General features: G+C 41.6%; 1 protein-coding gene and 1 long non-coding RNA gene across 5 annotated transcripts; one reads left to right on the top strand and one right to left on the bottom strand.

Annotated features, from left to right (window-relative positions):
- Positions 1-2420: 2420 nt before the first annotated feature.
- CLDN7 (claudin 7) lies at positions 2421-6316 on the top strand. Of its 4 annotated transcripts, none has more exons than XM_074311753.1 (5): positions 2421-2583; positions 3400-3654; positions 5311-5475; positions 5670-5754; positions 5894-6316. In XM_074311753.1, exons 2-5 carry the CDS (start codon positions 3432-3434, stop codon positions 6054-6056), a joined length of 636 nt encoding a protein of 211 aa, XP_074167854.1. In that variant the 5' UTR covers positions 2421-2583; positions 3400-3431; the 3' UTR covers positions 6057-6316. The 4 variants fall into 4 exon arrangements, with proteins under 4 accessions (XP_074167854.1, XP_074167852.1, XP_074167853.1 ...); XM_074311751.1 differs by lacking the exon at positions 2421-2583 and adding an exon at positions 2767-2907; XM_074311752.1 differs by lacking the exon at positions 2421-2583 and adding an exon at positions 2781-2999.
- A 921-nt stretch (positions 6317-7237) lies between these two features.
- On the bottom strand, positions 7238-12400 carry LOC141566749 (uncharacterized). The gene is made up of 3 exons (XR_012489383.1): positions 11628-12400; positions 8578-8721; positions 7238-7595 (listed from the first exon to the last, which is right to left on the bottom strand). It is a non-coding gene; the product is annotated as an uncharacterized LOC141566749 (long non-coding RNA).
- Between the last annotated feature and the right edge of the window lie 274 nt (positions 12401-12674).

Below are 12674 nucleotides of genomic sequence, written 5' to 3'. Positions count from 1 at the left end.
CATATATCATAATTTATTCAGCCATTCTCTGATTGATAGGCAATTGAATAATTTCCAGTTTCTTGCCAATACAAAGAGCGCTGCCACAAACATTTTTGCACATGTGTTTCCCTCCTTTAAGATCTCTTGGGGATATAATCCCAGTAGAAACACTGATGGATTAAAGGGTATGCATAGTTTGATAATTTTTTGAGCATAGTTCTAAACTGCTCTCCAGAATGGTTGGATCCATTCACAGTTCCACCAACAATGTATCAGTGTCCCTGTTTTCCCACATCCCTTCCAATATTCATTATTATCTTTTCCTATCATCTTAGCCTATCTGACAGGTGTGTAGTGGTATCTCAGAGTTGCCTTAATTTGCATTTCTCTGAGCAATAGTGATTTGGCTCTCTTTATCACAAATCTATTGCAATTGTCCTGAACCACATCACTGTTGAAAAAAGCCATATTCATCAGAGTTGATCATTACATAATCTTGTTGCCATGTACAATGTTCTTTTGGTTCTATGCACTTCATTCAACAGGTCTCTCCAGGCCTCTCTGAAATCATCCTGCTGATCGTTTCTTATAGAACAATACTATTCCATAATATCTATATACCATAACTTATTCAGCCATTTCCCAATTGATGGACATTTCCTGTTTCCAGTTCCTACTACAAAAAGGGTTGCTATACACATTTTTGCACATGTGGGACCTTTTCTCTTTTTAATGATCTCTTTGGGATACAGACTCAATAGAGATATTGCTGGATCAAAGAGTATGCACAGTTTGCAGATCATTCTTTCATACCCCAAAAGAGAGATGAACAAGGAATAAAACAAACTCCTTATCTTGACTTTGAAGTTCAACAACAAATCTTTATACACTCTTCTCATACTTTACATTTGATGTCCTTTATAGTATGTTTTGCCCATTGCCTAAATGGACTTTCATCATAAAGGAGTTGTTTGATTTGAAGAGATGTCTCAGGATTCATATCTCTAGTAAAGTCTTTTTAGTTAGAAATTGCTCAAATTTCTCAGATTTTATCTAGATCTTTCCAATTCATTTATTGTATTTTCCTCCTTATTATAATTATGTTGGTGCCCCTCTATTTCATTAGATTATAATTTCCTTGAGAGCATGTCTGTTTCATATTTATCTTTTTTATTTCCATCAATGTGCTTAGGCACTTAATAGAATTGAAATGAATTAAAAATGAAATGAGGAGAGTAATGAGAAAGACAGGTATAAAAGGAAAGGAGACAGATGAGAGAGAAGGGAAGACAAAAGAAAAGAGATTTTTAGAAAGTGAGTCTAGGAAGAAATCTGGAGAGATATAAGATATGTAGATTAAGAAAACAATGGAAAGAAGAAAAATAAACAATATAAAGGAAATTGAGATGGAGAAAGAATAAGGACTGGCATCATAATGGGGAAAGAGATAAGAGTTTGGGAAAAAACTAAATAAAGAATATAAAAGGAGTGATGGAATGAGATTAGAAATGAAGAGGAAATAAGTAGAGCAAAACATGAAGATATAGAGAAGAATTGAAGAGAGCTACAGGACAGAAAGAAACGAACAAAATTCTAGGAAACATGAGAAGGAAAAGATGGAGAGAGGGGTAGAAATATGCAGATAGGGAAAGAAGTCAGGAAAAGATAGGGGACACAGAAAGATTGATAGGAAGATGGGGGAAGCTGATGAGAGATCAAAAAAAATAAAGGAGGGAGAGTTAGAGCTTAAAGAACTATAAATGTGATAAATTATTATGGATCCAGCAACACTGGGAGATGGAAACAATATACATCGCAGAGGTCAAAGTATGATGAAGTCCAGAAATAGGAACAAATATTTGGCAGAAGAAATTGTCATGGGGTAAAACTTGAAAGAAGAGGATGCATGGGAGCACGACCATAATTTGTTAAGCTCCTATTGTGAGCTGTTACAAGGTATTAAGAGCTCTAGAAGGTAGAAAGAAACTCAAGAGACACTGTAGTCGTGGATTGTGTGACTTACCCAAAGTCATACAAGTAGTAATGAGCAGAGATAAGATTTGAACCCCAGCCAGAGGCCATGCCTGTTTTTGCCACCAAGGCACCAAGCCTTCCCCTTCCAAGCAAATTAGAGGTAAAACATGGTCCCTTCATATAATACAGAGCTTACACTAGGTAGGGGATAAGATGTGAGCATATATCGTATAAGTATATTACACATAAGAGTTTTTATATAATCAGTTATCATATATCTGCTATTATAAAAAGTCTGAGAGACAGACAAAAATGCAGGGCTTTAGAACATTTACTTGCCCTAGGAGCTAATTCCTCTAAACCCATCTGTGTCCCCACAGGGTGGCACTAGGGACACCTATCTGTGTCCAGTGACAATTTACTTGGGTGCGGCTGAATTAAGAGCCAAATGACTGGGAGGAGGGAGGAGAGGAGGAAGGGGAAAAGGAAGAAGTCTAAACGGTGTGTAGAGGGACCTCAGGTGACTCAGAGGGAAAGTGGAAAGGAAAACCTTGGATGACAAAAAAGTCTTAGACCTCCCTTTCCTGAGGAACCTCAGAGATCTTCAGGTCGCCCCCCCTTTCAGAAGTAAGTTCCCTTCAGAACTTCCAGGTCAGAGGTAGCACGTCCCAGGGTTCCAGACTCTGTACTCCACTGTTTCACCTGTGCAGGTGTGTGTATGGGGGACTTCCGGTCTAGATGACTGTCCCTTTCTGTGACGTCAAGTCACCTTCTCCATTCCCTCCTGGCCACGCCCCTGTCCCTCGCCCCTTCCACTCCACCCCACCCCCCAGGGTCGTATAAACAGGTGCTCAAGCTACACCTGTCCCCATCCCCGGGAGAGTTTAGCTGCCATTCTGGACTGGATTGTAGTCTGGCAGCACTTGGAAGTGACCGAAGGCTGAGGCAGCTGTGAGAACAGGCTTTTGGGGGTTTTCTTACTGGCAGGGTGACCTGAACTAGCTACTCCAGTCTTTTAGAGACCCAGAGAGCAATCCCTATAGGTTTGCACACCTTTTGTTTGGGTAGGTTAGCTGCAGCTCTAGAGAGTCCCGGAGGTCCCTAAAAACCAGGCATGGGCTTTGTGGAGTTTTGTCTTCTATTTTAGAGTACCTTCTCTTTTGTCTGTCTCTGGGCAGGGGGGGGGGTGTAGAGGAGCGGCGACCTTTCTTTGTCTGCAGGTCCCTTCTAACTTTCCTGCTCACCTAGAGCAGAGCCCTCAGAGAGAAGCCCCTTCTGTTTACTGTAGGGTGTTCGAAAGAAGAAAATAATTAGAAAATTGTAAAGGTTGACCACAGAAGTAGTTTTTCAGGGTTTTCTTAGAAAACACCGCCAACTAGGGGGGTGAATTGTACTTTTTGTAGAGTTGCTGCAAAGATTTTTTTTGTTGTTGTTTATTTGTAGGATCGGTTGTTTTTATTTTTGTTTTTGGGAGGATGGCAAACTCAGGTCTTCAGCTGCTGGGGTTCACCATGGCAGCTCTGGGGTGGGTGGGATTGATAGCCTGCACCGCGATCCCTCAGTGGCAGATCAGCTCTTATGCAGGGGACAACATCATTACTGCCCAGGCGGTGTACAAGGGGCTATGGATGGAATGCATCAGCCAGAGTACGGGCCTCATCAGCTGCAAGATGTACGACTCAGTCCTCGCTCTACCTGGTGAGGCTGGGGAGCACTGGTCACTTGGGTCCTGATGGTGGGAGGAAAGGGTGGGAAATGAAGGAGCTGGGGGTGACGGTGGAGGTGATCTAATCTAAACTCCCGGGTAGAAAGCCACTGTGGGAGAAGTTTACAAGTTTAGAGACTAAAGACTCAACTGAAGTGTCTGGTTGAGGGAGGAGTGGGAAGGAAACTGGGATGAATGTGCAGGCAAATGGCCGAGGTGAGGAGGGAAGAAAGGTGAGGCTGGTGGGGACTGGGGACATCTGAGGTGAATGGGCCTGGGAGGAAAGGGTTGAAAGATCTCATATTGAAGGAGGGACGTTATGCGAGTTTACCAAAGCAGAAGTATAATACTCTCTACAGAGCTCTCACTTCTGATTTCTCTCCTTCTCTGTCTTCATCCTGTCCCATTTGCTATAAAACTCAAGTTCAACGTCCTTCTAGTTCCTTATCCACCTACTTCTAGTCCCTTTAATTTTTACTTTTTCTCTTGCACTAAGTGACGGCCTTAGAGGCCACTGAAAAGAGAGGGACTAGAAAGTAAAAGAATGAGGGTGGCTTAAAGTGTGGAAGTTTGGGTCCTGAAGGGATTCTGTTTCTTTGCACCTGAGCCTGGGTGGGAGCTGAACAACCCAGGAACCTGATGTCTCAGCCTAGTAAGGACATTGACGAACTAGAAAGCAACGGGAATATTGAGGGCCCGAATGCCAGAGTCTTAGAGTCAGAGCCTGCTGCCTGTGGCCTCTAATCTTATCTCACCGATTAGTTATAGTAACTAGCACCCGAGGTTACAGATAGTGGGGCCCGAGGGAGGTCAAAAGGGTGGGGCTCAATACTCGGAGTCCGGGCCAGGCTGGGCTTCGGGGTCTTTGGAGGGGCTTGCTCTGCTCCCCAGAGCAGTTTCACCGAAACTTGGGCGCCCCGGGCGTAGTCCAGGAGCTGAGGCGGGGCTCCTCGGGCGGGGCTGGGACTAAACAGGAAGGCTCAGGTGCGGGAGGAGGGGGCAGGAATGGCAGAGAGGAAGGAACAGGTTACTACTGGCTGGGGACCAAGAAAAGAGTTGTAGGGAAGAGGTTCCAGGATTGAATACGTGAACAAAATTGGATGGGGAGGATCCAGATATTGACGTTAGGGAGATGAGGTCTGTGGAGTAGCTGAAAGATAATTCTAAAGGTACATAAATCAATGGGAGGGGAATTTAGAAGGCTGTTCCCTATGGAGAAAACTGGAATACCTTGATTCTGTGAGGAAATAGGTGCTTTGGCCTCCTAAGCTAATTTGTCCTACTCAGTAAAACCCCTTACTTGGGTGTAATAAGGTCCAATAGCGAATCCAAGAAATAGAATTACTAGTATAACGGATCTTGCTTTGAATAATTTATACTAGGAACCTTAGGTAGCTACTTTGAGGAAAATTGTAAGCACTATGTAAACTAAAAAAATGTGAACTATTAATTATGGCCCAATATTGAGAAGGCATGAATACAGTATAAGTTATACAATGGAGAATGTACGCCAATAATAAGCTGCCAAAAAGGCGTGGTATAGTCTTGGGAGATGTAATTTCCTCACCTCCAGGGATTTCCTTCATCAATAAAATCAGAGGTCTGGTCCCTTCACCTAAGTCAATGATAATAAGCCTTCCTTTTGTTAGCTTCCATGCAGGCCACCCGGGCCTTAATGGTTGTCTCCCTGGTTTTGGGCTTTCTGGCCATGATGGTAGCTGCCATGGGCATGAAGTGTACACGATGTGGAGGTGATGACAAGGTGAAGAAAGCTCGAATTGCTATAACAGGCGGTATTGTCTTCATTGTGGCTGGTGAGCAGTTCTCATCTCCTTCCCCATACTCTTGTTTCCCCTTCCTAAAGCCCCATCTCCCCTTTCCTAAGCCTTCTAACAGTCTAGTAGTTTTGCTCTAGACTTGGAACTTATAACCTCTAAAGATCTTAAAGTGAGGTAGTAGGTCAAGGGATTCATAGGACCTCTGAATCCATTATTCCTTTCCTGATTAGGTCTTGCTGCCCTCATTGCTTGTTCCTGGTATGGACACCAGATTGTAACAGATTTTTATAATCCATTGGTCCCTATGAATACTAAGTAAGTATTAGACTCCTTCTGGGTACCTGGGGTCACAAATGGGAATAGGGATTCATGGGAAAATGATGGGAGTAGTCAGGGATTATAGGCCAGATAACTGGGTACTTTTGATCATATTTCTTTCTGCATCTCTCCACAGGTTTGAATTTGGCTCTGCCATTTTTATTGGCTGGGCTGGCTCTGCCCTGGTTTTGTTGGGGGGGGCCCTCCTCTCTTGCTCATGCCCAGGTAGTGAAGGCAAAGCAGGGTACCGACCCCCACGGTCCTATCCCAAGCCCAGTTCAGCTAAGGAGTATGTCTGAAAGAGCTGGGTTTCCTATATATCTCCCCTCACTCCAGCCCACCGAGGTCAGAGCTCTGAAATATAATTCAAGACAGGAAGGGATGAGGAGGAAACAAGAGGAGAAATCTGAGCCAGTGGAGAAGGAGGGCAGAGTTCTCCAAACCCTTCTATCTACAACCGATTTAATCTACCAAAGGCCAGGGGAATGGGGAAGGGGATATGGGAAGTAAAGGGTAAGAACTGTTCTTTTTGTATAATAATAAAGAAGTTTGTTTTGGACCTTGCCTATATTCCACTGGGGCTAGACAGCTAATACCTGCCCTTGCTCATTTACCTCTGTTCATTCAGCTTTTGCTGTTCTTTCTCCAAGGTATTCAGCTTCCATTCCAATCAAGTTCTACACCTGTTTGCTTAATTCTTATATTGATTCTTCCTAAGTTTTCCTGAATTAATTTGGACTCATTTTCAAAACCATTCCCCAACCCATGGCGCTCTTGTATCTCATTCTTTGCAAGGGTTAAAAGGTTTAGCTCTCTCTAGTATAGTCTCATTTTCTAGCTTTCTGTAAAAAAAAAAAAAAAAAAAAAAAAGCTTTTTTTCTTCTTTTTTTTTTTTTGGGGGGGGGAAGGGATATGAAATTTCTCACTACTTGCAGCCATCCTACTTTTCTTCCTAGGGAGGAGTTGCCCTACTGAAAAAGGTCAGTGATAGCTGAGGAAGAAAAAAAAAAAAAAAAAAAAAAAAAAGATGTAGATAGTGAAAAGATAAAAGTAAAAAAGTATCAGAAAGGAAATCTTCCAGTCCTAACAAATCCTATGCAATATCAGGCAGATGCTAACATAAGTCTCATTATATACAATTTACCTTCATTCATTTGTTCATACTGGACCAAAAAGGAGAGGAAAAACAATCTAATTGGTATGAAGAAAATCTGTCATTCCACTCTGAGTACAAGTGATGGAATGAGGGAGACTCTAGTCATTATACCACAATCCCTTCTCTTAAACCTAGTATTTTAGTTATGTTTCCTAGGTCAGAATTCCCTTGGACTTATTTGTGGTAGGAATGAAGAAAAGTCCTACCTTAAATAGAGTTAACACTTATGCATAAAGCTTTCTGCTCGTCATTATTACTGCTACTTAAGAATACATCTCTTCTTTTTTTCTAATTGAGAACAGTTACTCTTGATTAATAGTGAAGTTGAATGTAATGAAAAATAAAATTTATTTTAAATTATTTTATAGTAATTTCAGAGACCCCAGTCCCTTTCCAACCATAACTGCTTAAAGATACTATATAATGTATGTTATAAGTCATTTCAAGGGCAATTTTAACTAAATCACTTTGATTTATACACTGATTTTAGAACCTAATTTACAAGATGGAAGTATGACTATATTATATAGCTGCAGTTCGTAGTCAAGGTTAGTCAGGATTCAGTCATTCATCAGCACCATCAGATATCCAGGTCATTGACTGATTCTTCCTGGTAGTCATCAGAATTAAGACCCATAAAATATATGTATATAAGATCAGCGGAAGAGACAAAGATAGTTGCCTACGGAGAAAAAAGATAATAGTGTTAGAATGAAGAGATATTCAAGGCTTTACTGCTCCAGGCTATTCTTTGAGTCCCTTCATCTGGTGGTACTTGCAATATTGTTATGGGTATGGTCTTATTTCTGCAACACGAATGGAGGAATGGTGGTTTTGGTAAAACTTTTTTCTCCTAGTGGCCACATAATGAAACAAGTATTTAATAAATACCTGTCAGTCATCAATTACCACTCTACTTGGAGCTTTCTAAAAAGATGGTATTAAGTGTTTGTTGTTATTGTGTTTTTCTTTTTCCCCCAAGTAGTGTTCCAAAACTTCTATGGTGGTGGGAGTGGGGGCTTACAACTTCCTTTTCCTCAGTTCTTGCTTACCCATCCCTGGGCACCTGAGGAGCCACTCCCCAAACATGTCTTTAGCTAGGGAAGGACTTTAGTCTCTATAGAGGCTGAGAGGTTAATCAGTAACTTTTACTTTAGGGAACTAGATGATTTCAATGAAGAGTGCTGGACTTGGAATCAGGAAGATCTGAGTTCAAAGCCAGCCTCAGATACTTCATGCGGTGAGATCCTGAATAAGTCTCTCATCCTGTTTGCTTTTCTGTAAAATGGAGATCATATTACCACCTACCTCAGAGAGTTGTTGTAAAGATCAAATTAGCTAATATATGTAAAAAATTCTGCAAAACTTATACTTTAAATGCTAGCAGTTATTACTCTACCACTTGAGACACAGATATCTATTCCTAATATCTTCAGTATCATTTCCCACTTCCAATTCTTAAGGAACATTACTTTTCCAAACTGAATTGGAAGGGCAGAGCCAGGATATCCCAGTCTTTCCTTTTCTTCTGGGATAGGCAGAGATTAAAAGTCAAATCTCATGGATTCCACACCTATGGGAATAGAGTATGATGAAAATTTGCCTCATCCTTTAATCTTCCCACTCTCAAATTCTTTTAACTCTCCTAGGATGTCACCTCTTACCTCTTAAATCACTCTCAATGCTTTTTAAAGCTCTCCATCAATTATATGAACTTGCAGAAACTGGATACATCCTATATTCCTGGGGGTGAGAAGCTTCTTCAGTAGGACTATACTGAAATTGGGCAGGATGGAGAATTAATGAGTCTAAATGAAAAATATCAGAAAGCAAAAGATTAGAAGGGAAGCACTTAGAACAAAAATATGGCTACCTGAACGGTTCTACCTCTGCCCCCATGCTTTCTCAAATTCACTATATGATTTTTAACCACTTCTTCCTCATTCTTTATTCCTAATCCTAACAATGGATTGTGCTTTATTCCCATTTCCCAAATACCAGCTGCTTTATCTCTTCCTTCTGCAGACTTGTCCTCCAATTCTCTTTTTGTTAAGTTATCCAAAAACCCACCTTTATCTTGCCATGTCAAACTAGGCCAGAATATTCAAGGCACCCAAGAGACCTGACTCATGCATGTACAACTTAGCATATTCTGGAGAAAGACAGGGGAAAAGGCAAACAGGACATGAGTGAACTGAGGACATTATTAAGAGTAGGTTAGGGTAGCACAGAAAAACAGGATGGACCAGAAGCTAAGAAGAAAAAAAGAAGCAACAAAGGAATGTGAAAGGTCTGTTGCAGGCCAGGAAGAGGGATCCTTTTCAAACATATTTCTATTTATTTCATTAAACAATTAAATTTGAATTTTTATTTAATGTTTTAAAAATATTGAGTTTTAAATTTTCTTCCTCCTTCCTATTCCTTATCCATACTCTGAGAAGGCAAGCAATATGATAGCAATTATATGGGTGAAGTGATACAAAACATAAAAAGGGAACTTGTTCCTGACAGGCTGTTCTGAGATGAAGTATGAACAGATTTCTTGCCAAAATGAGTATGAAGTTCCAATGGCCCACTACAGAATCTGGAAGAGAAAAGAAACTTTAGGGAGCAAGAAACATCTGGCTAATCAAGTCCAAAGCAAGGATACAGAGGTCAGACTCCACGACTCAAAAATATTTTCTCAAAATTTCAAAGTCTCACTTCCTGCCCACCACAAATGGGTCTCTGAAAACATTGCAAAGAAGCTTACAAAGGAAAAATAGAAAAGAACAAAAACTCTGAAATTCTGAACTTAAACACTCAAGAGCATCAATATAAAAGAACACAACAGAAACCCCAAATTCTATACATTATTTAAATTCTGTACTTTACTTTCAAAATTCTGTGCTTTTTTCCCCCCTGAACTTTTCTGGGTATTTTAAAAGTTGCCCTCTTTTGCAACTATTGCTAACTTCCACTGCCCTCCAACTTAAAAAGCCAACAAATAAGCAAAATGACTATCAACACAATGGCCATGTCAAAAAACACAGATCTATACCCTGTGTCTGTCACCTCTGTCAGGAACTGGGCAAAATGTGCGTTCTCTAGGTATGGTGGTTCACTGCTTTAATCAGAATTCTTAAGGATTTCAAAGTTTTCTTTATAATCCTGCTGTCTTTGTAATGCTCACTCATTATTAGTTGATAATACCCAAGATTAAATGACAGCATCTTTCATAATTTCTTATAATGAACTAACATTTTCTTTCATTTTATACATCACAGTTTGATTAATCAATCCTAAGTCATAATCTAAAATATTCCCTTGTAGTCTAATTCTTATGTTTATCCCTTTTATTCTTTTATTTCCCCTTTAAGGATCAAAAAGGTACTTTTGCCCTTGACTATCCCCCACCTCATCCCCTACAGCCTACATTTTAATCAATTCTAAAGTTTTCCCCAAGTCTAAGCTGGGTCTGAAACATCTAATGTCTAAAACCATTAGAGAGCTCCCCTATGTGCTTTAGTCTTTCATATTTTTTGTTAATCAATCAACCAAATCAAATTTAATGAGTATCTATTGATATTAATCATGAGAGGTATGGGAGATACAAAAAAGAAACTGAGAAAAACAAGCTTCTTAAACATAATTTGAATAAATACAGTAATGAAAATTCTATGTGGTATTAATTCAATAAGAAGAAAAAAGAGATCAGTTGCGCTGCAGGCAACTTCATGAAACCAGCCGTATACAAAGATGGGATTTGAACAGGAATTCCAGCATGATCAAAAGAAGAGAAATAAGAAGAAAGGGTAAGAGAAAGGAAAGTGCAGTTAGTAAACTTCTACTACATATCAGGTCCTGGCTAAATACTTTACAAATCTCATGTGATTTTCACAACAATCCTATGAAATGCTATTATTGTCCCGATTTTACATTTGGGGAAACCAAAGCATATAGGAATGGGAACACTGTGCAATGAAAAGAATACTAAAAATGAATGAAATGGAGGGTACACGCCAGGAAGCTGTGCATAAAAAATGAAGCCAATTATGCAGGAGTCAAGAGATGGCCATAGGAAGCTTGAACTTGTTTCAATAAGTGCAGATCTACAGTTTGGTAGAATTTGGCTTTGGTGAACAGCTTTTTTTCTCCCCCATTTATTTCTATTTCGTTTCTATCAGTTAGATAGATTCTACCTGTTATTACTGCCTTCCTACTTATGTGAATTTGATTTTCCAAATTCTCTTTCAATGAATGAACGTTAGAGGGGCACAATGAATGGGAGGGGCACTACAACTTATGTATTGCTTTTTCTCTCCCAGGCTGTTGGTATTCGAATCCAAACAGTCTTTGAGTGCCTCTTCCTACCATTCATTACTCAGCCCAGAAATTGAATCTACTTCCCTCTTCAAAAAGGTGGGATTTCAAGAGAGTTCCTTAAAGTAGAGGGGTAAGAGACCCAAGGCGCTTGAGTGTTCAGAGTCCTAAGGATTACTTCCAAAGCAGGCGATGGCCCCCCCATGCAAATCTACTAACTAGACGGTGAAGATTCGGGGACAGGAGGTATTTTGCTCCAGTCAAACTCCACACACCCAAAGGAGAGCTCTCCTAACGCTCCAATACCAAAGCCTGTTTCTAAACCGTGCCCCTCAAACCGAGATCAACGTTGGAAACCCATGCAGAGCCCCCGAAGTCCCGTATTTGGGGCCCACTTTGCCACGCCTCCTACCTCGCTTCCTTATTGCTCTTTCATCTGCACCATGACCTCTGAGAAAGCCCAGGGCGTCGTTGCCCCGGAGCAACTGTAGTATCTTTGTCCATTACTTGGCTTCCTTCCAGCGACTAGTCGCATGTTGATGGCGTCAGGGAACTCGGATCTTGTGTATGGGCCGACTAATTCTCCCTTCCTCGGTTCCAAAGGCCCCTCTGAACATCATTGTGACGTTACCGGTCTGCTTCGGCAACGCAGGCGGTGCCCAGGCAAGACTGGGGACCTGATCTTTATGATTCTTTTCTAGAAATCTGAAATGGGATTTGGCGTGGGGAGGGACTCAAGAATTAAAATTCAAGGGTGGGGGGAAATGCTTGGAAGTATCTTCGAGCCTACCCCTAGGTGCCCACGAAAGAAATTTATTACTGGGAGTACAAGCAAACGTAGACAGAGAAGTTGCCTGACTTTTGACCACGCTGCTTTTCTTTGAGAGGGGGAGGGGTGCATCTCTGTAGGTCACGCGGAAGGGCGTGAAAAACCGTTGGGGGCAGTTGAGGTTAGAGGGTGGGAGGAGGGGCGGCGCGTGCGCATCGCAGTACTATATGCTAAAAAGCAAAGATCTAGGCCACAGCCTGAGAATACGTCACTCTTCTAGTCCCGCGCGCTTCTCTGATTTCCGGCTCAGAAGTCGGGGGTGGAGGTAGAAGAGAAACCAATCCCCTTCCATCAAGATCCAACCTGACAGTTCCTTTCCGGGGAGTGATTTAGTAGCTTCATTCTGGAGCTTGCGCAGTATAACCGGATGGGAGGCGATGAGTCCGAATGTAGCCTCTACCACCATTGCTGAATGTGGGTGGGTCGCCGGAAGTGATGTCAGAAGAGGAGGAGGAAAGGGGGAGAGGGAGGACTCTAGGCGGTAAAATGGCGCCTGTCAGGCTGGGGGATGTGGCGGCAGAGGCAGCGGCCCTGCTTCCGAGCGGTTAAGGCATCCCCCGAGTGTGGGGGGGGGGAGACCAGCTTTAGGCTTGCGCCTCATATTTCGTGGCTCCCCCTCCCCTCTTTCCG

Source organism: Sminthopsis crassicaudata, chromosome 4 (assembly GCF_048593235.1).
Source record: "Sminthopsis crassicaudata isolate SCR6 chromosome 4, ASM4859323v1, whole genome shotgun sequence".
NCBI classification, from domain to species: domain Eukaryota; kingdom Metazoa; phylum Chordata; class Mammalia; order Dasyuromorphia; family Dasyuridae; genus Sminthopsis; species Sminthopsis crassicaudata.
The sequence above is the reverse complement of the archived record's forward strand: the minus strand, read 5'-3'. Positions and strand labels throughout refer to the sequence as shown.

Bases quoted from the DNA above. Each gene is read 5' to 3' on its own strand.
- CLDN7 (XM_074311753.1), top strand. From the start codon at position 3,432: ATGGCAAACTCAGGTCTTCAGCTGCTGGGGTTCACCATGGCAGCTCTG. The intron at 5,476-5,669 runs GTGAGCAGTTCT...TTTCCTGATTAG, and splicing joins TATTGTCTTCATTGTGGCTG to GTCTTGCTGCCCTCATTGCT. The intron at 5,755-5,893 runs GTAAGTATTAGA...ATCTCTCCACAG, and splicing joins TTGGTCCCTATGAATACTAA to GTTTGAATTTGGCTCTGCCA.